This window comes from Drosophila virilis, chromosome X (assembly GCF_030788295.1).
Source record: "Drosophila virilis strain 15010-1051.87 chromosome X, Dvir_AGI_RSII-ME, whole genome shotgun sequence".
NCBI classification, from domain to species: domain Eukaryota; kingdom Metazoa; phylum Arthropoda; class Insecta; order Diptera; family Drosophilidae; genus Drosophila; species Drosophila virilis.
In genome coordinates this window covers 24,761,882-24,789,590 of record NC_091543.1, presented here as the reverse complement: position 1 = coordinate 24,789,590, position 27,709 = coordinate 24,761,882, and the positions used below count along the sequence as shown (strand labels likewise).

Sequence of the window (27,709 nt, the reverse complement as noted above, 5' to 3'; positions counted from 1 at the left end):
ACCCTGCGTATACTTAATATTTGTACAAGACCTGTCTTGCAAATGACCGGCAACAAATTTGACAGCTCATTTGCTCTACACATGTGAGCGAAACCTGCCACCCACTTTAGCTCGTCTTAAAGCCCAAGTCGGCGCGAGGGTGGCCAGCAGGCAGTACGACAAAAGCGTCTGGGCGTAACCATGAATACAAATGAGTCATTTACGGACAAAAAGTAGTTGTTGGTAGTGTGCAAAAAGCAACCAAGAAAACGCGATTAAAAAAAACCCAAGAGGAGCACCGAAGATAAAATACACTTGTGGACAGCTATATGCAATGGTCTTATACAAACGTACTATCTGCAACAGAAAGGAGGATTTGACGACCCGCTTGCTGATACTGGTTAAGAATAAAAACTCTTGATAGGGTCTGATTCTATGCGTTACACAAATCGTGACAAAACTGAATCGCCTTTGCTAGGGTATCAAAGGAAACAACTATTGAAATCAGGATTGGGAGGTGTTAGCATTTTCTAGTGGGTGTCATAATTTTGTTATGAACCTGTTCTACATACACTAGACGGCACTGTGCCGAACAGTATTAAGTACTTCAGAAATCCTGAAGCTTGCTGGAAATAATCCCAAACGCAACAACAACGATAACAGCGACAATTTCACGACTATGCAATACCCTGTTGCCAGTGTAATGGAGTTTGTACACATTATTGATTATTGAGGCAAACGTGGGTGTGGCAACAAATGTTTGGGCTACATTAATAATAATCCGGTTCTGGCAAATATTTTATTTTAGTTACGAGCTTAGTCGGAAGTATTCCCCACATATTTTTGGTATTTCTACTGTTGCCCGTTTTGCTCTATTAGAACAAGAGAAGTGTTGCTGTGACGCTGTTGGTGCCACAAATCGGTCCCCCCTCTAGACACTCCTCCCCACACTGCCTCTAATATATGCTCTCATATTTGCACTCGCGTTGGCGTGGCACAGGCTGCGGCTAATTGGGGCAGCGTGGCGTCGTCTTCAGCTTGGTTCGTTTTTTGTGGAGACATGCCATGCATTATTTTTATAGCATCATAAAAATTTAAATTAATTTTTTTTTTTCCTTTTAGGTTAACGCCATGCTCGCATATGTGCGGCTGAGTGTGTCTGTGTGTGTGCATTTGTATGCAGCTGTTGTGTGAGCGCCACGTTTGCGGTGCGACCCCCTGCAGTGGGGCAACTATAGTTTGTTTCATTTGAAATTTTCACATTTTGCCCGGATGAAGGCATGTGCCACACATCCCTCTCCGTCCTTGCCTAACGCTTTTTTCGTATAATTTTTATTGCTGCCACGCCCAGCACAGCCAACTGCCTTTGCTTTGGTTGCATTGCAATTTAGCCAGCACAACGTTCTTTTTTTTACATCGATTTCAATTCATTTATCGTTGCTTGGTGCCCTTGTCGGGGTGCAACTTGCAGGTTGAAGTGTGAGTGTATGAGTGAGTGAATGAGTATGGGTGTGTATGTGTGTGTGTGTGTGTGTGGTGCGCGTTTTAACATTGTTGTTGTTGCCATTGTAGTTGCTGCTGCAGTCGTTGTTTTGGCTTTTGGTAAAGTTTTTGCACAGGCTATGGCCACACCTGCCATTTGGAGGCGCCCCCAAAAGTGCATTGCCAAACACCTTTGACGCAGGTTAGATGGCCAACACGTGACTTTGTGCAACCTGCTGCCTAAAAGCTTACACCACTTTACAACGCCATTTTTTTAATGTGTGTGGGGTATGGGTATGGGTGTGTGTGATGCAATTAAAGTACATTGTCTGTAAAATTGTTAGTGCTGTGAGCATATTTGAAAGAGAAGATCTAACTGCTAGTTGCACGCATTTTAATTTCATTTGAAAGCAATAAGATAATATAAGCAAAGTCTGCAACGATCCATAATGTATGTAGGGACACATATAGAAAAGGAGGATAAAGACTGAGGACTCAACTAGGCTTGGCAAATTATCACCTAAGTCAACTGTGTTGTAAGACTGATTTAATTCAGAACAATAAACAATTATAGAAAAAAAAAATAAAATGATCTTAAGGTTCTGATATCAAAACAGTTTACAAAGCAAAGCAACTGAATGCTCGTAGATTCAGAAAAGGAAGACTAGAGAGGTACGATCTGCAGCAGGGAACTTCACAGATTCAATTAAGAAAGATATTCACATTTGGCTTTTACATACCCTTTGAAGAAGGTTCAGTCAAATTGTATTTGATCATACTAAGTATACTATTTAAATTTATGCAAGCTATTCCAAAATGTAGTTTCTCTTGCGACCGTTACCCGGCGACTTTCTATATAAACATTTTCAAAGTCGCAGCTTGGGGCTGTCGCTTGCAGTTGATTAAAGTCTGATTGAAGATCGAGTTAATTTTTAGTAATGTGCGCGATAATTAATCTATCATTCTTATTCAATAATTTCGTTGTTATCTAAGAGTAAATAATTGGTTTAATTTCAGGTTTTGTTGTCATATTAATGTAAGCTTTTATTTATCTCTCAGCTTGGAATGCTTTTTGGTATTTCCGTTTTAATTGTTATATATATTCATAAGTTATATATATATTCGAACCAGACTTAAATATTTCTTTATACTGTAAACCAAATCAGCAAAAAGCTACCACACCTAAATCTGAGTCAAACTCAATTTTAAAAATATTTTGCCAAACATATCATTGTTATACATAAATTGTTGCTGTGAAAATTTGTGAAACCAAAATCGAAGCTCATAGAGCTGGAAAATTGAACCCAAAGCCAACGCAGATGCGTTCGATTTTTGATTAGGGCTTGATGCAATGTTCAAAAAACCGGCCCTTTAAAATGTAGAAGGTCCAAAATTTGTAAATTTATATATTGTCTAGCAAGGAAAATTTTCGGCCGCCTTGCTGCGCACTTACTGAACATATTTTCTTAATGATGGCGCAAATATTAAAGCTGGCGAAAATTGAGACTGCAGCAGGATCAGGACGCTCCCCTATGCTTGCCAGCAATGTGCAACATTGGGCACGCCAATAGAGCGTGACGTTTACGCAATCGCCTCCATCGACAACCAACCGACAACTTTTCCTCTGGCAACGCCATCGCCTTCGTCTCGGACGGCATAAATATGCATGCCGGCGCGCCTGTCATTATGCAGCAAACTATTCGTACATGCGGCAACTTTGTGCTGCCGCTGCTGCTGCTGCTGCCTCAATTAGAGCACAAGAGCTTCAAGGCGTCCGTCGTGGCCGTCGTCGCCACTGCCTTAAGTATGCACAAAGCGAGCTTCTGTGCGGGCCGTAAGTAACCTACTTTAAGTTCCTTTCGCTGCCAGCATTGCCAGCGATTTATTTGCAGCAAATTACCGTCCGACCATCTGGCTGGCTGACTCTCTGGCTGGCTTTAAATTTGCAGCAGGAAAATTAGAAAGAACAACAATATCACTTTGCGCAGTCGCGTGCCACTGATGCTCTAATTTACTATATATATGTTATGTGTAGAATTTTCACTCGTTTTCGTGTTTTGTACAATTGCTCACGATAAAAAAGAAAGAAGAAGAAAAACTATAAAAAATGCAAAAAGAAAAAACTAAAATAAATGCAGCAACAAAATTTGCATGTCAAGCGCAACTGTACAAACGAGACAGCTGATGGCTGTGAGTGACTGTCTAATGCCCTACTTCTCCTGAATATTTGGTGTACCGATTAAAAAGTCAAAGTTCTGCATAATAATAATAATACTGCATTTTCAGCTGCAGCTTATTTCAACACATATACATGCTGCAATGTTGTTCTTAGATCGAATAATCGACGTTCCAGTTACCCTTTCTTTTTGTGAATATGAATGTATTTAGGCACGATACAATTATTTTTATTCATATGCAAAGGATAATCTCTTAAAATGGTAAATATGCGAGTTATTTAGATGTTCCTCGACAGCTAAATGCATTGAATTGCTAGTGTTAATTTTTTATACAGAATTTCGCTTACAAATCGATTCGCAAGAATAAGAAGCTGAAAAGAACTGGGACTTGCAAAATGGATATGTTATGCAAAGTTCTTTGGAATCAATTTGCAATTGGAATTGAAAACAGGCAGGCCATTCGCCCCATTATGCCCATCATACCCTAAACTTATGCCAGCACCGTGCCGCATATACATACTTGCCATACAAAAGAGTGGCTGTGTGTATTTTACGTGTCGGAGCCCGACATCCTAAAGTCTGCTTACATTTATGCCATGTAACTTTAAGTAGGCTATAAATATATGTATGTATGTATGTGTGCAACTGTGTGTGTGTGTGTGTGTGTGTGTGTACGCGTATGTCTACTTTCGTGTAGGAGAGTGGCGTGCTGTAAAATCTATGTCAGCCGTGCGCATAATTACAGGTGCAATGCATGTACAAACACGTAGCCACACGAGGAGGCAGCTTTCTAAGCCTAATAACATGCAACCCAAAAATTACATGCATACATGCGAGAACCAACACATGCATATGTACATATGTATGCATATAGGCATGCAAGTGTATACATGTACATATATGCATGTATCTGTACACATGTATGTGTGTGTGTGTGTGTATGTGTGCATATAGTCTCGCTATAAACGCTGTTATATAGTTGCCCCGTAGTTGACTTTAATTGCATGTCGAGATGCCAAATTGAACGCTTAATCATTTGAGCTTGGCGACATGTGTTGCGATTAGTTTTTAATGCGCCTCAATTGCCATGGAAAAGGCAAGCGACTTTGTCCCACTTGGCTGACTGAAAAGGCATTTAATATAAGTATTTAATAGTGCCCGCTTGTACATAACTAATAGTCGAGTTTAAAACTTTTGATTGACACTAATTGTCTGGGTTGCCAGGATGGGCCACAGAGAGACAGGTGCAAACAATGTCGCCAGTAACATGACCTACTGTATGCATGTTTTTTTTTATCTCTGATAGCACGCCAGTTGACAGACGATTAAGTTGGATTCATTGAATAATGAAGTTCTGTTCCAATTGCATAAGTCCATTTATTTAGCTAATAACGCAATTAACTTAATCAAGGTATTTATTAAATAGCTATTGAAATACAGCCTTGTGGGTTTTAGTTAGTCTTCGTGGCTTATTGCTAGTCTGAAGCACTTTAAACACATTTGAACCTGTTTTTTTTAGTAAGCTTATTCTTTTTAAGTAGAACGCGCAACTATCAATTAATATTTGGATTCTGAAATATGAAATACCCATTACATTAAAGTGTGAGTCTAAGTTGGGTTCGCGAATGTAGAAAGTAAGCTTCACGAACTTAATGCAGAGAGTTGGAATCATTACATCATATTCAAGCTAGTCTCATATCCTGTACACATTGCGTACGTGTGTATGTATATGTATATATAGAAGAATGCTTAGGCAGCTTGGCACTGGTTGCATGGTCTTTCCAAGTCCGACGCTCATGAGCTGAGTAATATTAGTTTTTAGGAGATTATGTTTTACGACAGAAGCAAAGAGGCAATTCGTTTTCGTGACTTAAATTCGAGTGGGGCTTGAAACACTGCTCTTGTTTTCTTAAGTATTAATTAGCATAGGCACTTGGTATGCGTTTTAATCGTAAACGCACAACTGTACACGAACAGCTTCGTGTTCTCAGAGTGGTTGATAAAAGAGCCACAACAGATACTTTGCGCCTAAGCAAACAGATGAAACTTTTAAGAAAGTCTACAAATGCAGAGACATACGAGCTCACACACACACACACACACACACACGCACACACATATTGAAGTTTCTTAAGTCCACCCAACTTGCTTCATAAGTGGTAAATCTGCCTGGCCAAAGTTCAACAAAACTTCTTCGGGTCGAGGAAAGACAGCCCCAAATGCCACTGCACTTATTGCAAATCAAGATGCCATGCGTCAAAGCGAACCCAAAAACGAAGGGCTATAGGTTTCCGGTACTGTTTGTGTGTGTGTTTTCATCTACCAAGGTTTTGTTCTAAATTGGATTACAAAATGGATTAAGTTTGTTGATTGCATTTTGATTCTTGGTTAAAGCAAAATTGTTGCTTGCGAATAGAGTGCGAAATTCTTCAATTATTGCAAGAACTAAATATTAGTTACATACCAAATACTTTATTGACTTTAAATTAGACCTTAATGCTTTTAATGCGCAGAAGGAAGCTAGAATGTTTGATAAGGTTACTTGGGGCTGGGTTCAGAGTATCTGCTAATCGGGCTCACCCTGCCAGAGCACTTGTTGAAGCAAAATTTAGCTGCAGCACATCAGTAAACATTTTAACTACTTTAGTAACTCATCAAGCACATTTAATGTGCAAATAGAAAAACCCCGTTTCTCTTATTTACATATCCTAAACACACAACTATACAACTAAAATCTGATTATATCTTATCTGATTACTATATTATTCCGGCTACTGTTTTTTTTTATGGAAGCACAGACCATTAAACCACTCGGCAGGGGCGTTCATGTTTCGATAGATATTATTTTCATTGTTGTTTTTATATAAATTGTTGACGCCTTCCTGCCATGCTCCCCCCCTGCTGCTTGTTTGAGGGTCTTTGCACACGCATATTTATGCGCTTGTTTGTTTGTTTTTTATGTTTACTCAAGGGATTATCAGCAAAAGCTCGCAGTAGCTGTAGACCTAGCTGTAGCAATAGCAGTCGCATTGAAATTGAGACTGCCAGAGCGGGCCGGACGGTTGGCCAACTGCCCAGGTGCGGGTAGCGGTTGTGGTAGCGATTCCTGTCCCGACTCACCACGCAATGGTGGTCATGTGTTAAACGTTAACTACTGCAGGCGCTGCTGGACAGGAACTGGGCAAGGCAAATATAAATATGCAGGCTGCCCACAGTCATAAATTTGTCTGGGCCATTTGCCTCATGGTGGAAATTAATTCATTATCGATTTTCGTTTCGTATTTTGGCTGTGTTTGGTTGAGCTGCTGCTGTTGGCCAGCTCAACTGCGGCAATTAAAAACAGGCAGCAACAGTAAAAAGGGCGGCAGTACAAACGATGCCTTCAAGAAGCATTATGAATGGATCATTTACAAAGTCAACACAATTAAAATACACGCCCCAAAACCGCACTCACAACTGAGAACTGAGAGCTGAAAGCTGAGAGCTGCGTATGCTAATGCGAATGTGAAACCCTTTGCGGCTTATGACAGTCCTGAAGCCGGGCGTTCAGGTGCGGTGCTCAATTGAAGCCGGCATGGGGCAAATATGGGATGTGAAATATTAATAGAGCGAATCGCTTGAAGCAAATAAAGTGAATCCAAACCGAAACACAAATGTCCCACTTCGATTGATGTTCTTGTCTTTTACCATATTTTAGAAATGCGACGCACAGTGGGGCTCTGTAAGATGTTTGGGACAATGTCGATTTATTTATCTACTGTGGAATAATTTGATATTCATATTTCGTAGATTGCAGTTGGTTTTATTGAATAATGCAATTATTAAACTTCTTATAATTATTTGGATAAAGGGGCTTAGGCAATTCCACTAAAAACTGTGGAAAATGGGCGAAAAAATGTTTGATTTAAAAATATAGTTTGTTTCTTTCGATTTTAAATTCATATTAAGTATTTGTGAAAGTGTTTTTCCATGCCGAAAAATTAAGGTATTTCAGACTGTGTAGGCGAAAGTTCAGTTAATTGAATTTGCGAGACACCTCCACCTGCGGCAAATGGGTGGAAAGTTGAAATACTGAATAAAAACACACTCAACAATTAAAAAAGCATTAACTATAGGATGTTAAATAATTTTGCAGGGATTAAGAAAGCATAAAATTATACAACACCTGAAAACAGAATTCACAACGCACAACTCTCAATGAATTTATGTACGCTAAGTAAAATGAGCCAAAATCACAATTGACAAATACGTTGCCATGAAGAGAATGCCTCTTTTTGATCTGCATATTATACTTATTATTATAACTTTTATAGCCATTATTAAGTCATCGCTTTGAGTTCCGCTCATTTGACCGGATTTTGTCGCGGGTCCAGCACACTGTCAAGCTGAACCGAAGAGAGCTGAACTTTCGTGCTAACCTTTTATTTAATTTGATATGGCAAAAGTTCAAAGGTGAGCCCCGTTTGTGTGTGTGTTTGGTCGAGAGCGTGTGAGTGTGTGTTTATAAACAGGGGAGGATTATCATTTATGTAAATGGACTTTGTTCGTTTTGAAGCGGTCTGGCAACTGTCGCATTCAGAGGAGGACAATGTATTAGCATTGCGGTTGTCATTAGGCTAAATTCGTTTAAATTTGCTTTGTGGTTTTTCGATTGCCGTTTGTTGTTGGGTTTTCGGTGTGAACTGTTCGGCAGTCCCATAAATATTGCAGGACCATATCCCATTATGAGTAATTATGTGTGTGCTTTTACTGGGATCTGCCGTCGGGGCTCAAATTGATGGGCATTCAACATTCAAGGCCGAGTTTTTGGCACAAAGAATATCCTGCTCTCTGGGCCACAATCACCTGCCCGCGCTCAGAAATTCGTATTGTCTGCCTAATCGGGCCGCAAGATGTGGGCGGCAGTAGAGTATAGACGGTTTTGGCATTGGCGGCATTCATGTTGGGGGCACCGCAAACTCTTTCGTCTGTGTGTGGCCAGCCAAGCGACGAAGTCTCTTTGGAATTTTATGAACTTTGCGCTTATGTTTTGTTTGTGCTTCTTTTTGCATAGCAACTCCAACAATGACTGGGGGGCGCGACTTTTGGCAACAGGAGTACATTTTCCACATCGAACTTCAAGGTTAATTTATTTTATTGTTTCAGAACGTTGCGCCCAGTTGCGCGATTTGTTCATGTTTCGGTTGCGAGCTTTTCTTTTGCCTCTTGCTGTGGGCCTTTGCTTTTTTATGTCATTTGATTTTTGAGTTTTATTTCGATTTTTTTCCGGTTTCGCTTGATTATTTGCTCGTTTGGCAAACTTTTTGCCACGCCTCCCTTGCCACCTTCCCACTTACTTTGGCGTTAGCCATAAAAAAATGTGAAAACAAAAATAAAGTCAGTAAATGCTGCCACTTTATCACGTCATTGAGTTCCGATAATGATGTGGAATTTTCGGAGCACAGTTAAAGGACCGTATTAAATACAGCTTTAATGCTTATCATTATATTAATCAAACGAATTTATAGTACATTACTTGTATACCTTGCACCTAATATCTAGTCAAGAGTGTTTGACATAATAAAAATGTATCCCATTTACAGAATGTTATCAGAAGGGGAAAAAATATCGAAAGAAAATGATAAACTCGTTCTACGCATTGTATAAGAAAATATATTTAAAATTGTATGTCTTTAGTTTTCATACAGACCAACAGAAGGGTCGATCGACTCAGCTATTTTTCAATAAAATATTTAACAACGTTTAAGCTATGTCTGGCAGATAGACAAACGAATGCCTGCCTGTCTATTTAAAAGGTTCGCTAGTTCACAAGCGTCTTTCTCAGTGAGCTGTCATATTTATCAAACATTCGCTGTTGTAGAAGTTGCTGTCGCTTCATAAAGTTTTCAATTTAAGCCAAGGAAGCGAACATCCGGCAGTCAATCCGCTGAGACAACGATCATAAGTTATGAAAGAGCCCAGGCTGCCAAAGCCTTATTCTAGTCAACACGCCGTTGGCAATGTTGGAGCCAAAGTCTTTAGCTTCTGGCTTCTGGCTTCAGCTGCCCCACGGAGTTGACTGCACTCAGAATTGGGTTAAATTTGGCTTCCTGACAATGGACAGACGCCTGCGTCCAGGTGTGCTGCCCAGTTGTGCGCCCAGAGTTGTCGACGTACATCAAAATGTTGTGCTATCCCGCCCAAACAGTGCAGCCCGTTGAGAGGAGAGTTTTGGGTGAGCTTAACAAAAATAAAGAGCCAGCGCATAAAATTTACACAAGCTGCTGCAACAATGGCCAATTTTGGCAGCAGTGCCCCGCCTCGCTCCGCCTCAAATAGCTCGCGATTTTTGAAGTTTCGTTTTCATTGCAGACTGCAGCATTTCTTTTTTTTAAGTGCGATTTTTATGCAATTTTCGCTTTTTGCCAACAATACTAAACGAAAAATGCCGTCACTTGATGTTGTTATTGTTGCTGCTGCTTCTGCTTCTGCTGTTGCTGCTGCTGCTGCTGCTGCTGCTGTTGGTGCCACATGCAAACCGCAAATGATATCCCGCCAAGTTGAGCCAAGTGCGTGGCTGAAACTCTGATGGCAGTGCTGCTGCTGCTGCTGCTGATGTTGCCCCTGCGGCATAGGATGTCCTCTCATCGTCCCGTCATCCCGTACTCTCAGCGTCTCATCCTCCCGGCGTTTGCCTTGTCGCACTTTCCGTAATGTGACACTTTGCGCCATGCCATCTGCCAGCGGCAGAGTCCCACCCAGGAAAAGCTAGTGGAGCAGTTGCGGAGCCATCGGCAAGAGCTGTGTATGCGTTTTACCTTTTTGGTCCACAAAATGTTAAGTGTAGCGCTTTAAGGCATAGTGAAGATGGCCTGCGGCAAATGCAGCTTTTGATAAAATGCAGTTGGAGAACTCTTAACGCCAGACACTCACAAGTTGAATGCTATCTAGAAATTGATGCAGCACTTAGCGTTCAATTACAAACAGATGATAAATTGATGACCCTTGTAAATTGCAATAACACAGCTGCGTTCAAAATTCTCGACTGCATCATCAATTGTTATGCCATTTGCCAATTGTCTCTGCCATAGTAACAATCTTTCAAAAAATAAGTTCTTCCGAGAACTGTTTCATATTTAAAGGTATCTTTAAGGAATCTTGACGAAAACATTTTACTATGTTCCTAAGATATAAACAAAATGTCATCAACATCGGAGTATAGTATATATATCTCTATAGCAGCTACGAGCTTTACTTTTGTCCCTACAGATCTGCCAAATTGTATCTTGTATTGTATATGAAATTATTCATTAAATGTAAAATATCTCAAAATAATGCAAATATTTTCAAAAATGTCATATTTAAGGTTCGTATTACAAAAATGCATTGCTTAAAAATATATATAAATTGCTAAAAATATGCGAATTTTTAATTCTGAAATGATTTTCTAAAATTTAGAGTTTATTCCCAACTGATTTTTATAAAGCATTCCATTTTTCTACAGAGTATTTAGTCTTCCATTATTTAACCTCCTCTATTAACCTTCTCGAGAACCATCAAATAGCGCAAATAGGAACAATCGAACAATCCAAAATTGAGTTGTCATATGACAGGCGAAAGGGTATTTAATATTCGACATGCCCAACATAACTCTTCTTTCTTGTTTTTAACGTCATGCGGGCCAAGTGCCGTTAGCTTTTCGTTATCGTATCAATGTGGGGTGAAACAATTTATATTAATCATACGCAACGTGGCGCCAAATTGTTTCGGGTATGGCCAGCACTTAGAGGAAGCCCTGCCATTGTCTTTTGCTGCTGCTGCACTTTGCGTGCCTTTAAACCTGGTTAAGCTTCAGGCGCTCCGATGGTGATAAAACCGATGGCCACCCACTTGGTGGTAAGCCAAGGATGCGGACATCCTTAATGGCTCGACTGACTAGGGCAGGGCTAGGACCTCAGCCAACGCACTTTGGCACGCTCAATTTTCGCACTCTTTCTATCTGTGTTCTGTTCCTGTCTTTCTTTCTCTTTCTCCCTTCCTTTCTCTCTCTCTCTCCCGCTCTCTCTCACACTACCGCTCCCCCCATAAAAACGCGCAAATGTTAGCGAATAAAAATAAATTTGCCGTTCAGCTGGCTCCTGCAATTTGCGCTGTCAGAAAAGGGGCAGCTAACAATGGGGGCCATCTGCATTGAATAGGCGTGGCACGCACATCATTTCGTTGCCAGGCCTTTGATTTACACTTTGGCCATACCCACAGGCATGTGTTTTGGCCAAAATGCATTTGCTAATTAAATGCTAGCAACGGGCATAGCTACTCAATATGATGAATAATTACAAGGCAGCTGGACAGACACACAGACAAGAACATTGCTTCATTTACCATATATATGCACGTATCTGTGTATATGTCTAGCTGAATGTCAACTTAAGCTGAATGGTTGATTAGACAGTACCACACATGAGTTGAGCTTTTGGCATATAAATTTAAAGGCCACAGACGATAGCAAAACATACAGCGAAGAGGATTAGAAAATTTTGTTTTTGTTACAAATAAATGCAAAGGCTTCGGGTTTCCGTCCAATTAAAAAAAGCAAATGACAAAAGAAACGATTTATGTTGGAAATTCATAGAAATGGATCAGGTGTCGTCTGGTTAAATACCCGACAAACACGTATACATTTTCTAATCCCATTTAAAGCATATTAAAGTCTATGCATGATGCGGCTTGTTATTGTATCAAATGCCGCATTGTGGAAAATGTTGAATATATCTTTAAGCTGCTTTATATTATCAATGCCCATTAGGAGAGGCATTACTATTGAAACTACATCATTATTGAAACCTAAGTAGAAGTAGAAAAATACAAGGTTTGCGCTGTGTATGTGCTCCTTCTTTACCTATCCCAGCACCATGCGAAAAAGCGTAACTTTGGCGTTTATATACCTATACCTTTAAGAATGATTTTTGAAGACAAATTTCAGGGGGTCGGGAGGGGTATCCGATCAAGTGGAATATTCTGGATCTGTGTTGAGTATACGAGAGGTAATGTATCAAATTTGGAGTCTCCAGCTCTTTCACGCATCGAGATATGGTAAAAAGTAGGGAGTTGTTCTCGATATTTAACGATGTGAAAGAAAGTGATCAAGCTATCGATGATTTGATCGATCACGTACACTCACTCTGAGAGCGACGCGTTAAAATATACTGACAAAGGATTTGGTCGACTCGTCTGTTGATCAAGCGAATATATATTTTGTGGCTTCAAGAACTATCTGTCTGCCTGCTTCATACATTTGCACAAAACTCATTTTCTCACCCATTTTCAATGAGTCAGGTTATGCAAATAGCGTATATAAGCAATGCAAATAAAGCTTCTTTCCGTTTCTGCAATACTTATGCGCTTAAAGATCCGAAGTGATGCTATTTGAACAGTGTGCGGATTTTTATTGTCAGCCTGTCTGTCAGGGCGCCGGCCTGTCTGTTTATCTGTTTGTCTGTCTCGTTTTTAATGCCATTATATGCCTAATTGGCTCAATCAAATTTGCTTGCAAGTTAATTAAGTGTTCAGCTGCTGCTGCCAACCTGAGAAGTAAGCTTAATAATCATGTGGATAATTACAGCAGTCCCGCTCCCGTCTGACTGATTGAAGGACAGGCGCTCAATACTTTTACACACACACACACACACACACACGTATAATGAAGTAGGCATATTTGGGGTGGAACTGGATGAAGAAGAGAACGCGTTGATTATTTAAGTAGATTAATGTGTTTTTCTTGATTCGATTCGGAAATAAAATTCTCATAAATTGTCTCCGGGGCGCATTTTGTTTTAGTGGTTAATTTTTAATGTTTATACTTAAGGCGACACTTTTCCAAGCTGCGGGGCGAAAGCAGGGATCAGGGTGCTGGTTGGGCTAATGCCAGCATGGACATTAACAATTGACAGTGTCTCACAAAAATCTATTTACTATGTAGCTGTGATTTTATCGCGGAAACATTTTTGCGAGCGCAGACAATGAAAAATGTTTTTATTTACTTTTGATTATCTGCTTAAGGACGACAACAAAAACAGTTGCAGTGGAGCAAACACTGTTACGGATACGCCAAGCGGAGCAGCACGAGTATAGGCCAGGGGGCGCAGAGGTAACAAAGCGAAAGAGAAAGAGAAGCTACCACGAGAGGGCGATGGCGGTTAAAACAGCAAACAAATAAAGCGGCAAAAGAGAAAAGCCAACATAACATCAACGGAAACAGCAACAACAACAACAATATGGCTAGCATTTAGCTTATGGCCAGGTTCAAATATGTGTTCGTGTGTGCGTGCGTGCGTGTGTGTGTGTGTGTGTGCGAGGGTTGCACACAAAGTTTGGCCTGGGGAGCTGAAAATTTTCGTATTGTGTGGTTAATTTTGAAAATTGTTATAAGATGTTGCCTAATTCAATTTTACAAATTTTAAATGGCATTCAGTGTTGCATAACTCAAGGTAAGGACAACAAGTTTATAACAGGCGAAGACAGTCAAAGACTTTTAGCCTAGATTATTTGCGCCTTTGACAACATATGTACACAAATCTTGTGTTGTCTAGGATTCATGCTCAATTTGCTTGGGATTAACTTTAGTCAACATTTATAAGTTTCTTAGCAGCCTTCGAGATGGCAATTTTGGATACCCTTGCTGCTGGCTGTTTGAGTGTGCATGTGTGTGTGCGTGCGCTTGTGTAGTTGTAGCTGTGTGTGTATAGGTGTAGGTGTCAACATGGCCTGTCGCGGCTTATGAATAAGCAAAGCGGCGCCACGCACACACAAGCAAGTGCGCCAGCAGCAGCAGCAGCAGTCATACACACCAGCACACACAATACACACCTGAGTGTAAATACAAACAAGCAATGCAATCGCGTGACCCTACAAATGCATACGATCCCATATCCCCAGCCATATCGCGATTGTATGTGCGCACATAATTTATGGCAAGCGGATGCAGCTCTGACCAAGAGGTGACATTGCCAACAAGAACGACAGCAACAACAACAACAACAACAACAACAACAACAATAGCTGAATTATTGTTGAACTTTTTTAAAGCAGCCTATGCAACAAGTATATTATTTACCTTGTTATGTGTATTTCTTAAAAGCTGAAAGGTTTCTCGTTTAAATTAAAATAATGAAAATATTTCATTTATAATTATGTTCATTTTGAATTAAGCAAATATAAAATAAAAGAAATTTTATTTTTACTATTCAACTAGTTAAATTAAATTGATTCCCGAATCGAACCTTTTTTTTTTGGTTCTCTTCAAAATAATAACTTCTTCAAAATCCTGCCGAATAGATAAATATAACTCACAATCTCTATAGGCGAATTTTTAAGACTTGCATTATTTCCAGTATATAAATATGAATGTAAGAGGTTAACTAAGTAACTTCTTCAACTTCTTGAATCCTTGGATTCAACCAGTAAACGAACCTTTTGGGTTCGTAGCCCTAGAGAGTCTTTAAATACGGGCTGAATTAGCTGAGCAGCTCAATTCGGTTTCTACACACGAGAGAGAAATATAATTGACAAAAACTTAAAAAAAAGTTTTACGACAAATCCAAGAAGGGGTAGAAGATATCGAATAAGACTGACACGAATTGGAATAAACGACAACGCCAGCATATTGAAATCTGGCAGACCTATTAAATGACAGCTCAGCTGAGGGCCTAGACCAAATAGAAAAGATTCCATTCTGTCTGAGCTTCTCATCTGAGCCACTTAGACTGGTGTTTACTTGGACCCAACTCAGACGAAAACTCAGCTGAGAACACTTTTCCAGACTGTGTAAATATAGTTAAGGCCTTGCCTCAGGGCATGGGCCAATGCGTATGAGAAGCCAAAGGAAAAGTTGACTAGATTCGATTATCCGGATTAAAAACAAACGAATCCTTTGAGTAAATGAATGCAAATTATTTGATAATTTTGGGACTAGTAAAATATTAACAAATTTTATTATTTTATTTTAAAGAACAAGTAAATATATTCATATAAAAGGGATTATTCAGCTTTGCTGTATTTGATCAGTGTTACAGTTGTTGTGGCTGTTGTTTTTGTTATCATGCCACAAGTGACAGGCACTCAAATGTTGCAATGACAGCTGCAAGTGCAATTATTGTATTATTATCAATTTTGCATAACATAGAAGTGTTCAGCTGTGTCTGTCCCTTGCTCTCTATCTCTATGTGTGAATGTGTGTGCGTGAATATATGTGTATGAAGTGCTTTCAAATTTAATTGCTTTTAAACAAGCTGAGCCCAATGTGTGTGTGTATTCAAAAAGCATGCAGTGGCGGGGGGAAACGGATAGGCGGGCCAGTTAAACTACTAAGCATATTGACATGCTAAAAATTTATAGCATACAAATGGGCGCAAAGTGCGGTTGAGTCGGCAACAGGGCGTATGAGTAATACCAATGCCAACTGTTTGAATATCTGTGCGTGTGTGCGTGTGTAGTTTTGTGTTCGTTAGTGTATGGCATTTTGTGATTTCGACAAAATTACATTTCACAGTTACAAGTGTTATAAATAAATAAATTGCCTGCGTTCTGCCCAACATACATACTTATGCTACGTGAGTGTATATATCTATGTGCTTGTGTGACTTTCGTTAAACTGTAAAGCACTAAGCACACATTTCTGTATCCAAACACAAACACATTAGGATCACAGCTAACCATATTTAAATTGCAATTTGACATAAAACAATTGGCTGCCATTTAAAATGCAAACATATGATGGACAGAATGGCAAGCCATATGCAATCATGTACAGTGAAAAAAAAGGTATATATATATAATAATAACTGTCTGTCTAATCGCATATAACAAAACTGGATTAGCTTATGAAACGTTGGCAGCGTTTATTGAACCCTGCGCTTCATTCAATATTAGTTGACTGTTTCATTTATAAAGCAAGATGAGAAAACCGTATGAAAGACTGTAGGAGCTGTGATTGAGATATGTTTTTTACAAGTATTACGAAAACATATTAAACTGCATGGAAAAATGATCCGCAGCTCAGTAGAATTGAGTCATTCTTAAAAATTAGATTAATGATTTTGGTTTAAGAATATAAGGGCAACTTTTGTGGAAGATTGGAACCCAACCAGTTGATTAATGTAATCATATGACCATATAATTGAATTGAATAATTCTGTTCGATATATCGTATATATAGCCTTGATCATTTTGCACAGTAAGTATTTAAAACAGAAAATAGACTTTCTAACTTATATGCTACCCGATACGTAATTGCAGTCCGAACAGATCGGCTCGTTCACGTTAGTGCGAACGCTACGATCGGCGAGTCAGAAGACAAGGACACAAAACTTAAAACGAATATATAGCTTTCGATTAGGACCATAATATTTGTCTTTAAGTAAAAGCTGTACTGTGTTAGGAAAACATTAAAGTTTAGGGAACAGAAAATGTGATAATTGGACAAATGGTATAGACTGAGGCATCTTTGCCCTTCAGAGAGTATTTCAACTTTGTCATAAAACATGTAACCATAAATTATGGCATCTATGGACACAAAATAATTTCCAAGCTATTAAGAGTGTTTTATTTTCGGCGTAGTAGAGAAGGCATGTTTTAACTAATTATTATTTTGATGTGTAAAAATGCATAATGCATGTTTATGAATAATAATTCAAACGAGAAACAATAGCTATCTCTTGCAAGCCGAACATTAAATACTCTTGCTTACAGTTCTCAGCATATGTGAGGAGTAATGTGAAGCTCATATGCCGAAACCCTGAAATTCTTTTCAAGAACAACAAAAAAGGTGGCTCAGATAAGAACATAATTTTCGAGCGAATAATTTTTAGTTTGTATTGCAGCTATATGATATACTCGTTTGATCCGGACACACATTCGAAATATTTGCAGTCTCCAACAAAAAGATGGAACTGTGCAAGGTTTCATGGTAATAGCTTTAAGTATTAGCGATTGGTTGGACTTGTATAGCAACAGATAAACAGACTCGACTGCTTAAACTGATCAAGAATGTTCATTATAGGGTCGGAAAAGTCTCCTTCTAAGCGTTACACAATTCATGACAAAATCATATTACACTCTAAATGGCTACAAAGGGCATTTAATTTATCAAATGAGAATGAGTGTCGATTTGTAAAATAAGTGAGTACTAAAGTTATATGAAAATGTGATGGCTAAATACGAAAATGTTTTTGTTTTTAGCAAAATATTTTGAACCTTTGCTAATGAATGATTTATTACAGCTAAGTGGGCAATATACCAGGGAGACCGACCAACAGCAGTATGATGGAGTTAATTAAATGATTTACAACTTATTCAGTTTGCTTACGTGCATGCAAAACAGTTTTTCATTTTTATTTATATTTCTCAGTATTATTAACTGTAGTTGCATATTGGAGCAGTGATGCACTGTAATTTGGAGTATTCTCTTTTGAGGCACTCGTTAAACAAACTAAAATTTGATTTTGTGGCATCGAAGACATTTAAAAGTTGCAAATTATTTACGATCTGCTTACCATTCACATAGGCTGAAAAATCCAAGGGCTCTTGCGGCTGCTGCTGCGACTGCATTGAGGCAGCTGCAGCGTCCTCATCGGTGATGGCCTCCTTGCTCCTGGCGTCACGTTTCATCCGCGTGAGGAATGGCGCCTCGGACTGGATATGGCGACGACCGCTGGCAGCGGAAATCGCATCATTTCCGGCCGCCTTGGCGGGTTGACTGGCCGCGAATAAAAGCAGCAGCAGCAGTAGCGGATAGGGAAGGAGCGTCCGCCGTTTGGGCAACGTCTGAGCGGGCATGGTGTTACCGCTGCCACCTCGGTGAGCGTCTTCTGGCTGCCGGCTCCGACAGCCGAGACTCTTAAGTAATTGCAGGATAAGCGCAAAGAGCGGCAGACGGAAACGGAAATAACGCGGCAGCAGCCAACAGCGACAACGACTACGATTGTGAATATTATTATTTTTGTTGATGTTGTGGTTGTTGTTGATGATGTTGGTGTTGTTGGTGGTGTTGTTGGTGGTGTTGGTGTTGGTGTTGGTGTTGCTATTGCGTACGCACACAGACAGCACTCACTGTACTTGACTTTGGACTACCCGAGCGGCCATCAAGCGGCAACTGCGACCACAACAAAAGAACGCAAACAAAAACAAGAAAAATAATGCGTGAGTGTATAGAAGCGTATGGATATGCTTTGGATATGTATCGGACACGACTTGACTTCGACTTGAGCTTAGCGACTGCGGATCGACACAATCGACGCGATTCGCACGCCGGCGTTGACGGCCAAGAGCCAGGACACAATTGCAGCTGGGAACACTAGACGCGACGTGTTGTTGCGCGGCCAACGTGCGAGGCGCTATTGAGCCAACCAAGTGCGATGCCAGTTAACATATAGCCTTTGGATTCGCACTCGGCGTATTTCGTGACTAACATTCGTCCCGCAGCCGAACGGTTTGTGTGTTTTTTAGTGAATGAAGCGTCTCCTCGCCAGTGGCTTGTACGGCGCCTGCGCCGGCACCAATACAAGCCATTCAACGGCAGACAATTCGATATGGATATCGGTGCGCTATGTGAACTCGAGTTGTGCTGGCCGGAGGACTAAGGACGAGCGCGCCTCAGTTCATTTGCCGTGCTACGTGCCGACTTCGTCAGCCATTTGGCCATTTCGCCATTTGACTGACGTCCTTTTGCACATCCTGGCCGCAACAGTTACCAGTTTCACAGTAACCAGCTACTGCCTCAGCAGTTGGCAGTCGTCCGTTTAACGTTAGCACTCACTGCCAATTGGCGGCCACTGCGGCGGTTACTCGAAGTTATTGCACTCTTCTCCATTTTCCGTTCGTCGTCCTCGCGTCAACAGCAATTAAAATATTTGCAATTGGTTTGGCTGCTAATTTGATTAGCCATTCGCTTGCTTTTCAAGATACATTTGTATCTGCATCCGCTTACGCTCTAATTCGACGTCTGCTTCTGTCGCTGGCTTCGTCCCGCTGTTCACGCATCGCTGGCCATAATCAACAAATCAACACGCCGCAAATATCCGTAAATATGTTGTGCAAACATTTGCCGCCAAAAATTGACAATTTTTGGAGAAAAAGGACGCCCACGCACGCCGCCTAATGTCAATATGCCAGCAGTATATATATATATATATATATATATATATATATGTGAGCTTATTTACTGCAGCATATAAAATGTTTCAGTATCTTTCGTGGTCACAGTGCTGAGCAGTTGAATATTAACAACACGCGCATATATAGATGCAAAAGTATCTCAATCTATTGGCCCAAAGCTAACTAAGGACACTCTTTGAAAAGGCGAAGATTAATTCTAACAGCGCTTAAGGCATGCAAATATCTGAGTACTACTTGGCTATGACCGGAACAAGTTTTTGTGTCTACATTTTATATATATCTATATATTCTCAGTCCGTGAACAAATTAAAATTTGCATTAATATCTGCTAAATGGGTTTTCTGTAATCGGCAACATTCCAGATTTGATCTTTTGACATTAACTTTAAGTTGATCGAATGAAAATGAAGATACACCTTTCCTCTATATTCAAGGATTTTCGAACTCATTCATTAATTTAAGTTAAGTTATTGACAAGACAAGCCCAAAGTTACTTAGGTGGATAAAAATCAAAGCCCCATCATATAAGTATACTTATGAAACTACTGTAGAAATTTAAATGTTTTAATATATCTGGCCCTGCTTAATGTGTTTAATAATGATTAAATATTGCAAAATACCTCATACTCAAAGATTCTGATTGCAATAATTGAAAAATATATAAAAAAATATTTTCTGAAACAAAAAAAAATAATGTCATACGGATATGTTAAGATAAGTAAATGTTAAGTGGCTGTATCCAATTATTTGAGAGGATGAATGGTCGCATAACTATTCAGCGCGATGCATTGAGCAACTCCGATGCATTAGTACGGAATTAGACAATATTTATAAGCTATATTTAGGATTCGCTTCGAAAGGTTTAAATATGTCATCTGTCTATTTGCATCACAGAGCGGTGAGCATATCTTAATCTCTAAGAAAATAAATATTTTTCGGGGCTTGTAAGAAATGAAGTTTTCGAAATCTATCTATATTAGACGAGAACGAAATTGGCATTCGAATCATATAAAATGCCTGTTTTAAAATCCATATATCCACAGGGTATCATTGTCTATGTATGTCGTATTTGATAGGAGGCCGGAATTTTAAAATTGTTTCTCATTAAACATGCACATGTCAATTATAACTGATTCTGTACTAGTACATATTTAATGGGTGCAGGCTATTCTTAAGGTTGTGACGCCCACTTACTGCTAGATGCCAGCATATTTGTGTTATTTTTTGGCATGGCCAAATGTTGAGCTTAGTTATGCGACGGGGCAACCTATTTGTATGCGCATCTGTGTGGCAGCTTGTTAGCGACTACAACAACAACTACAACAACTACAACAACAATATTGGTTGTTGAGTCTCGCGCTTGAAGTACTATTGATATTTATGTGCGCCCAGCAAGTTAATCTAATTAAAGTTGCCAACTTATTTGCCGCACGCTGAAACGCAGCTCTTGAGCTTTTGTTGCAGTCGATTGTTTTTGTTTCTGCTCTCGTTTTTATTGTTATCGATGTTGTTGTTGTTGCTGTTGCTTGTCGTGTTGATGGCAGCTCGTTTTCATTGTTATCGCATTATATATTATTATTATGATGATGAAGTCCCCGTTGCGGTCCGCTTTCAGATACAGTTCTTATATGAAGCGTTGCGTATTCTTGCTGTGATTGCCTTCATCGGCAGCTCATGCCACATTCATACCAGGCCCGACTGTTAGGTCAACCATAATGCGCTTAAAGCTCTAATTATGCCTATGGCACTCGGTGAGCTAATGGACTGTATTTTTTTCTTGTTTTTTTTTTAATTCATTTTTTTTTTTTTTGGCAATTGCATTGCCAGCCGGAAGCGAGTGTTGGAGGCGGATATGAATTGTTGCCCAATAACTGGTTGTCCTTGATTGAGTAGCTGCAAATGGAGCCCAGCTAATTGGACGTGCAAGTGAATGCCTTTTCAATGCAAAAAGGATCGTCTGTAGGGGGGCCAAGCGGTTTGTTTGCAATGGGGCATTAAGTGCATTTGCCGGCGCAAAAACTTTGCAACATCGTCCAACTCAACAGTGTACAATGGAAGTGCCACTCACATAATTGACTCGGTCCCGCAGCGCTGATTAGGCAATTTGTTTAGGCAAGCTATGCATTGTTTGACATGGCAGCAGAGAATGATGAGAAAACGCGTTGAGCACTTCACTTCCTGCCAAATTCAATTTACTGCCAGACGATTTTACAGGGGGGTGGCCACAAATTTTGACTCCTATTAGTTTCAATAAGCGAATCGCACATCCCAGCTCTGGACCGAGGCTTTTTTGTGGGCCACTCTTTGTAATCATCGGATTGTAGTGCACTTTTAAGGGCGTGAATGACAGTAATGGTAAGCAGCTTTGGTAAGTCATCTCACACAATGCCCAGTCACTGTAGACAAAGTGACAGCAATGGCACCAGGGAAACGAGGATATTTTTTTAATTTTGTGTCATAACTATGTGTATGAATTTTTATTACGTCCACATAGTTATATATATATATATATATATGGTAATCTGTACTCACCCAAAAGTTCCCATGCATATGCACGATAATTTTAGTGCCATCCTTTACATTGCACATCACTGAAAGAAGAAAATAAGTAGAAATTAGATTTGTGTCAAAGCAAGAGAAAGAAGGAGATAGAGACATAGAGTGCATGAGATTAAATTTATATGACTGCAAAGCATGAAGCTGGAAGACTTACTTGAATTTATGAGATTCGCGTAGTCGGAAAGTAATTAAAAATGTTATTTTTAATTTACCGTACAGTCGAAACTAACATTATTTGCTTATGGTTTAGGAGGCGAAGAAGAAGGCGACTGAAGCGGACCTATCCAACTGACCTAGTCGATCGATATGTAAAGGTAACAAACTGCATTAAACACCTCTAAATATGTTTCTGTGTATATATGTATATAGGTCTAACCTGTTAAACTAATTGTTTCGAAATTAACAAATAAATATATATTAGAAACAAAAATTGCTTTTGGTTAATGAACGTGCATGCATGTATGCTCATACGCACAAGCACACATCCACATATTCACTACGTACATACAAACATGCATACCCATATAAATACATATAAACATACATGCATGTATATTTACATACATATTTACATATGTACATGCATACATACATACAAGCATACATACATACATGCATACATACATACATGCATGCATACATGCATACATGCATGCATGCATGCATGCATACCCACATTACCTTTATTAGATTGACACCAGAACTTTTTATTAGAACACTTACTAAAAAATATGGAAACCTGTAAGCCTTACTTTAATTTATGAGAATCGAGTAGTAGGGCATCGTTAAAAATCCTTTATTTTTAATTCGCGCTACATCGGAAAGTAAACTAGAGTTTCGTTTGGTACAATAAAACATGCATGTATACATACATATTTGCATACACACATACATACATACATACATAGGCACATACATACATCCATACATCCACACACTTTTATTTCCATATACACACACGTATTTGCATAAATACCTATATACATAAGTAGATACATATATACAAAGATGCATACCTACGCACATACATACATGAACATACATATATGTATATAGATATATATATACATACCCAATTATTAGTTTTTTGACCGCGTCGCCCTGGGGATGGGTGAACGGAGTTGGGGTGGAGTATCTGGGTAAGAGTTCTTCTTCTTAATCTCCTGATGGGACGGGCACCCTGAAGAATGCGTGCGAGCCTATTGGAATGTGTCTCTAGCCTTCGACCCAGGCGATCTTTAGATCTCTGTAAAGGACGATGTTGGGCACGTAAAATGGTGCTCCTGCTATCCGGCGGTTTTGAAAAGATTGCAGGAAGTACTGCTCCACCCTTACTCTCACCCTGAAAGAACGACCCTCCAAGCAGCATCGGATCAGGATGAAGGGCGAGGGCAGACCGGGATTCAGTTTTGTCAGCAGCCCTAAGTGTTACGATCAAATTCCAGTCTAACGTCGCTTTAACGTCCCTTTAACGTCTGCTTCCGAGCGGCTCCAGGAGCCGTTCCTTCTTTTGAGGAGTGCCTGCCCCATAAGTTGGTCAGTGCCGCGTGTCGCCTTCCACAGCGAGAATTCCACGTTATGTGGACGACATGCTCATCAGCATGTTGTCAAAGTGACTAGCGCTTGTAGCTCCCGATGCAATTCGCCAGCTTTTCTGAGCCAGTTCGCCTTATCGGCGGATATTCTAGTGTTTCTTTTTCCCTTAGTAAAATTATCAGGTCCGGCGAGAGTTTGTATATATGGAGGACACTTAGCTGCTGCAGTCCGCACCTGTCCGGTGAAACCATCGGCAATATCCCTGCGGAAGCTATATCCATGTCTGGGTAGATGGTATCGTTACGCTTGCGGCGAAAGACATTGATATTGGTTTGCCTGTCGATGATCCTTTCCAGCCTTGGGTAGTATCTGGCAGCGGTGTTGATAGATATCATCAGTGGCTCAGGTCAGGGCGAGCTTTAATTCTGAGCCTCCAGTGTGGGAGACCCCTGTTTATTCTGAGGTCTGAGGCCTGCCTGGGGTGGGAATTTCGTGGGGCCGCCAATGGCTAAACATTCAAGTCGAGCGTCGTGCTTGAATTCGGTGAGCTCACGTCCCCTGGCGTTGCTGCGGCTCGTCCCCCAAAGCTGGTGGTGTGCGTTCCAATCACCGCCCAGTAAGCATTTTGGATCAAGGGTGCTGAAACGCTGACAGAGGTCGTTGACAGTCTATCTGAGGCCGGGCTGACAGTTTATGGCCCCAAACTCGACGTATCCAGCAAACTATTGCAGAGGCCAATTGCAGGTCGGCTTCGCGTTGGAGGGCGGTGGGAAAGTGCGAGATACCACTGCGGATGAGTATTGCGGCGCTAGCTCCGCGTCGTTGGGCGGGGTGGGGTAGGAAGAATAACCAGGAATGCGATAAGTCTCCAGATCGCCCATGAGTGCAATATCTACCTTCTGGAGCTGCATATCGATTTGAAACTTGTGGATTTTGGCTGGAACGCCGCCCGCGTTCCAGCACAGAATCCTGAGGGTGCTCTTTTTGAGAGAAGCGTGCTGAGGAGGTCAAGCATGCGATTCTGCATCTGCAATTATTAGTAATGCATGAAAATCTGTGAGCCTTATTTGAATTCATGAAAAAAAATAAATAAATATTCATGAATAATGTGTTATTTTTAATGTGCAGTCGAAAGTAAACTTTATCTGTGTGTCGTTTTATAAAAAAATATATGCTTAAATGTATGTCTATACATATGCATATACACACATAGATACATACGCATTTAAGCATATAAATACATTTTAAAACATACCGATTATTAGATATTATTATACTTGTAAATAAAGCATTCAGCCTGTGAGCCCTACTTGAATTTTTGAGAATCGCATAGATGGGTAACGTTTTAAAACACATTATTTTTCATAAGAAGCGTAACGGCAAGCAATTTCTAAAAGAACTCACATATTTTCATAATATTTACGTGACATGTTTTAAGGAATGCAATTGATGCCTATTTGTTTATTAATTTACGAACTAAAAGAATGTCAAATATTCTTTCGCTCAAGGTAAGAAATATCTTTTACAAACGTTAGGATATTGTAAACTTATTTTCGTTTTGTGTTGCTCGAAACAAACTTTCAACAATCGAAATTTACAATAGGTAAGTTTGTAAAGCTAGAACGCGACGCAATGGCAGCGGCTCAGTGGCAACAATCCTTGGGATAGTGGGCGCCCAGAAACGTCTTGCATATGGCGCAGTAGTGGCTCGTGGTGCGGCAGCTATTCATCAGATACGGATACAGACAGGCGCAGCAGCACCACCTGGCATACCATTCAGCAAATTGTTAAGCTATGACAAATACGAACATACACACACACGCACACAACCACTTCCGAGGGTCTCATCTCACTCACCCAATGGAACAGAGCCAGAGCGCCCAGCAATGGGTGCGTGTGTTCGGCATGCGCCTTAGCCTAGTGCGTCCCTGTTGGCCACAGGCGGGGCAGACCATCGCACAGGCCTTGGCACCCAGTTTCGGCTGTGGCGCCAGTGCAAAGAAACCTGCCAAACGCCAGCAGATCAGATGAGATTCCGTGTATTAAATGGAACTCGGGCCATTCTACTTACTGCGCACCTGCGGCATGCGGACGCGTTCCACCAGCACAGATTGCTGCTGCTGTTGCTGCTGCTGCTGCTGTGGCATTGCCTGCACATTTGCATTGTCCGTGGGCGCCGCTTGTAGCTCAACGGCGGGGTGCTCAGCTGACAGCGGCTGTGCAGGCTGCGCCTCTAGCGGATGCGGCTCATCCAGTTGGGTGCGCAGATGCAGTGGCTCGGCAAAGAAGGTCCTACGACGACCTTCCCCGTCGCATGTCGCCCGCATCGTGGAGCTCGTATGGCTGGGAGCGTGGTTTTTAGTTTTTGATACACGCAGACTAGTCGTAGTGCCCATGGCGTCATCGTAGGTCGGAGGCTGTTGCGGCTCAGTTGCAGCATCGACGCTTGCATCTCTATCGCTGCTGCTGTTGCTGACGTGGGCTATTATCGGGAAGGGACGCAACACTGGCTGGCTGGGGTCTTGGCCCTGGTAGAGCATGCGGTGCTTTTCCTCGGCCATGCTCGGCATACGGCCACTGCCGGCCGTTTAGCTAAGCATAAATGCATCGCACTGCTTTTATAAAACAATAGCAATTGACGAGCGGCAGCAAAACAGTTGCCGATAAACTGAGATTCAGTTGTTATTGTTTCAATTGCAGTGCTGCCAGCTAATTGGGCCTGAGCGGGCTTTGGCTACCATCATGTCACGTACGCATCACGTTCACGTCCACGTTCACGTTCCCGTCCACGTTTTCGTTCACGTTCACGTCTACGATATGTATGCGCCCCATCAGCCGGACCAGTGAATATTGTCAGCATCCGTTTAATTTCCGGCTCATAACTTTTGCAATATGTTGTTCAGCGCTGAGCATTTTGAATTCGTATTTGTTTGACCCTCGACATACGTCTGGGTTTGCTCTCGACTCGACTCGGCAACTGCCACAGCCCGTGCCACTTGACTAGGGTTGGAAGCGAGCCTAAAAATAAAAACTGAGTAAGAGTACAGCATTTACATAAGTCTGCGTAACGACTCAGGGTTGGGGTTCTCAATTCTAATGAAAAAGATTATATTTATTCAAGTGTAAAAAATACGAATGTCTCACGTGTCAGATTTAACATGAAAATATCACTTATATTGCCAAACTCTTCGTAAATGTGTCTACAATGGACAATAAGGTGCTTGAGTTTTTGATCAACTAATTCGCATTGAAGGTATATTTTTATAAGTATAAAACTACTTATAATTTTAATTTTTATCATATTTATTATTATTCAAGTTTATTTTAATTTATTGTTAGCTTTTCGATCTCAGTTCGCATTAATAAAATAAATCATCTCAATACTCTCGAAATAAAATTTTCAATCAACATTTTTGGCAATGTTGGCCGCAAGGGACGAAACATATAAATGTTAGAGTCAAATCGGGCCTGCCAAGTGACTACAAGTTATTAAAAATTATGCTCGTCTTTAATTATATTTTGTACTAGTATGTAACAGTATGTTACAGGTGGAAGAGAGTTGTCCGACTACGTCAATCCAATCGTGTTTGTCTTTTTATCTTATATTTTAAATATATATATTCTTAATCAAATCCATAAGCAAATATATACAGGTCCTGCATATAGAATGGCAGAACGATATTAATCGATTTCTATATCCTGTTTCATACTATGTTATAGGCTACACACTTATAATTATACATAATTATAGGATCATCACATATCGTATATACAGACTACAATGTGATTACCTCTCGCTCATTTTGCTTTAAAACTGGGATCTCGTTT

The 27,709-nt window shown here is 40.4% G+C and overlaps 2 protein-coding genes across 3 annotated transcripts in view; both read right to left on the bottom strand.

Annotated features, from left to right (window-relative positions):
* Nucleotides 1-19,025, bottom strand: part of LOC6632182 (alpha-protein kinase 1) — a 48,326-nt gene extending 29,301 nt beyond the window's left edge. Inside the window, exon 1 of the mRNA XM_002055244.4 lies at nucleotides 18,167-19,025. Coding sequence (XP_002055280.1) covers nucleotides 18,167-18,449 — 283 coding nt within the window. The 5' untranslated portion in view covers nucleotides 18,450-19,025. The remainder of the gene's footprint in view (nucleotides 1-18,166) is intronic.
* A 6,159-nt stretch (nucleotides 19,026-25,184) lies between these two features.
* On the bottom strand, nucleotides 25,185-27,005 carry LOC6631315 (uncharacterized). Of its 2 annotated transcripts, none has more exons than XM_032440159.2 (3): nucleotides 25,953-27,005; nucleotides 25,739-25,886; nucleotides 25,185-25,673 (listed from the first exon to the last, which is right to left on the bottom strand). In XM_032440159.2, exons 1-3 carry the CDS (start codon nucleotides 26,449-26,451, stop codon nucleotides 25,658-25,660), a joined length of 663 nt encoding a protein of 220 aa, XP_032296050.1. In that variant the 5' UTR covers nucleotides 26,452-27,005; the 3' UTR covers nucleotides 25,185-25,657. The 2 variants fall into 2 exon arrangements, with proteins under 2 accessions (XP_032296050.1, XP_002055282.2); XM_002055246.4 differs by having other exon boundaries at nucleotides 25,192-25,645; nucleotides 25,953-27,001.
* Between the last annotated feature and the right edge of the window lie 704 nt (nucleotides 27,006-27,709).

What these genes read in the sequence shown, in the direction of transcription:
- LOC6631315 (XM_002055246.4), bottom strand. Translation starts at nt 26,451, where the DNA reads ATGCCGAGCATGGCCGAGGAAAAGCACCGCATGCTCTACCAGGGCCAA. An exon ending in CCGCATGCCGCAGGTGCGCA is followed by an intron (nt 25,887 to 25,952) that starts GTAAGTAGAATG and finishes GGCGTTTGGCAG; the next exon opens with GTTTCTTTGCACTGGCGCCA. An exon ending in CTCTGGCTCTGTTCCATTGG is followed by an intron (nt 25,646 to 25,738) that starts GTGAGTGAGATG and finishes ATGGTATGCCAG; the next exon opens with GTGGTGCTGCTGCGCCTGTC.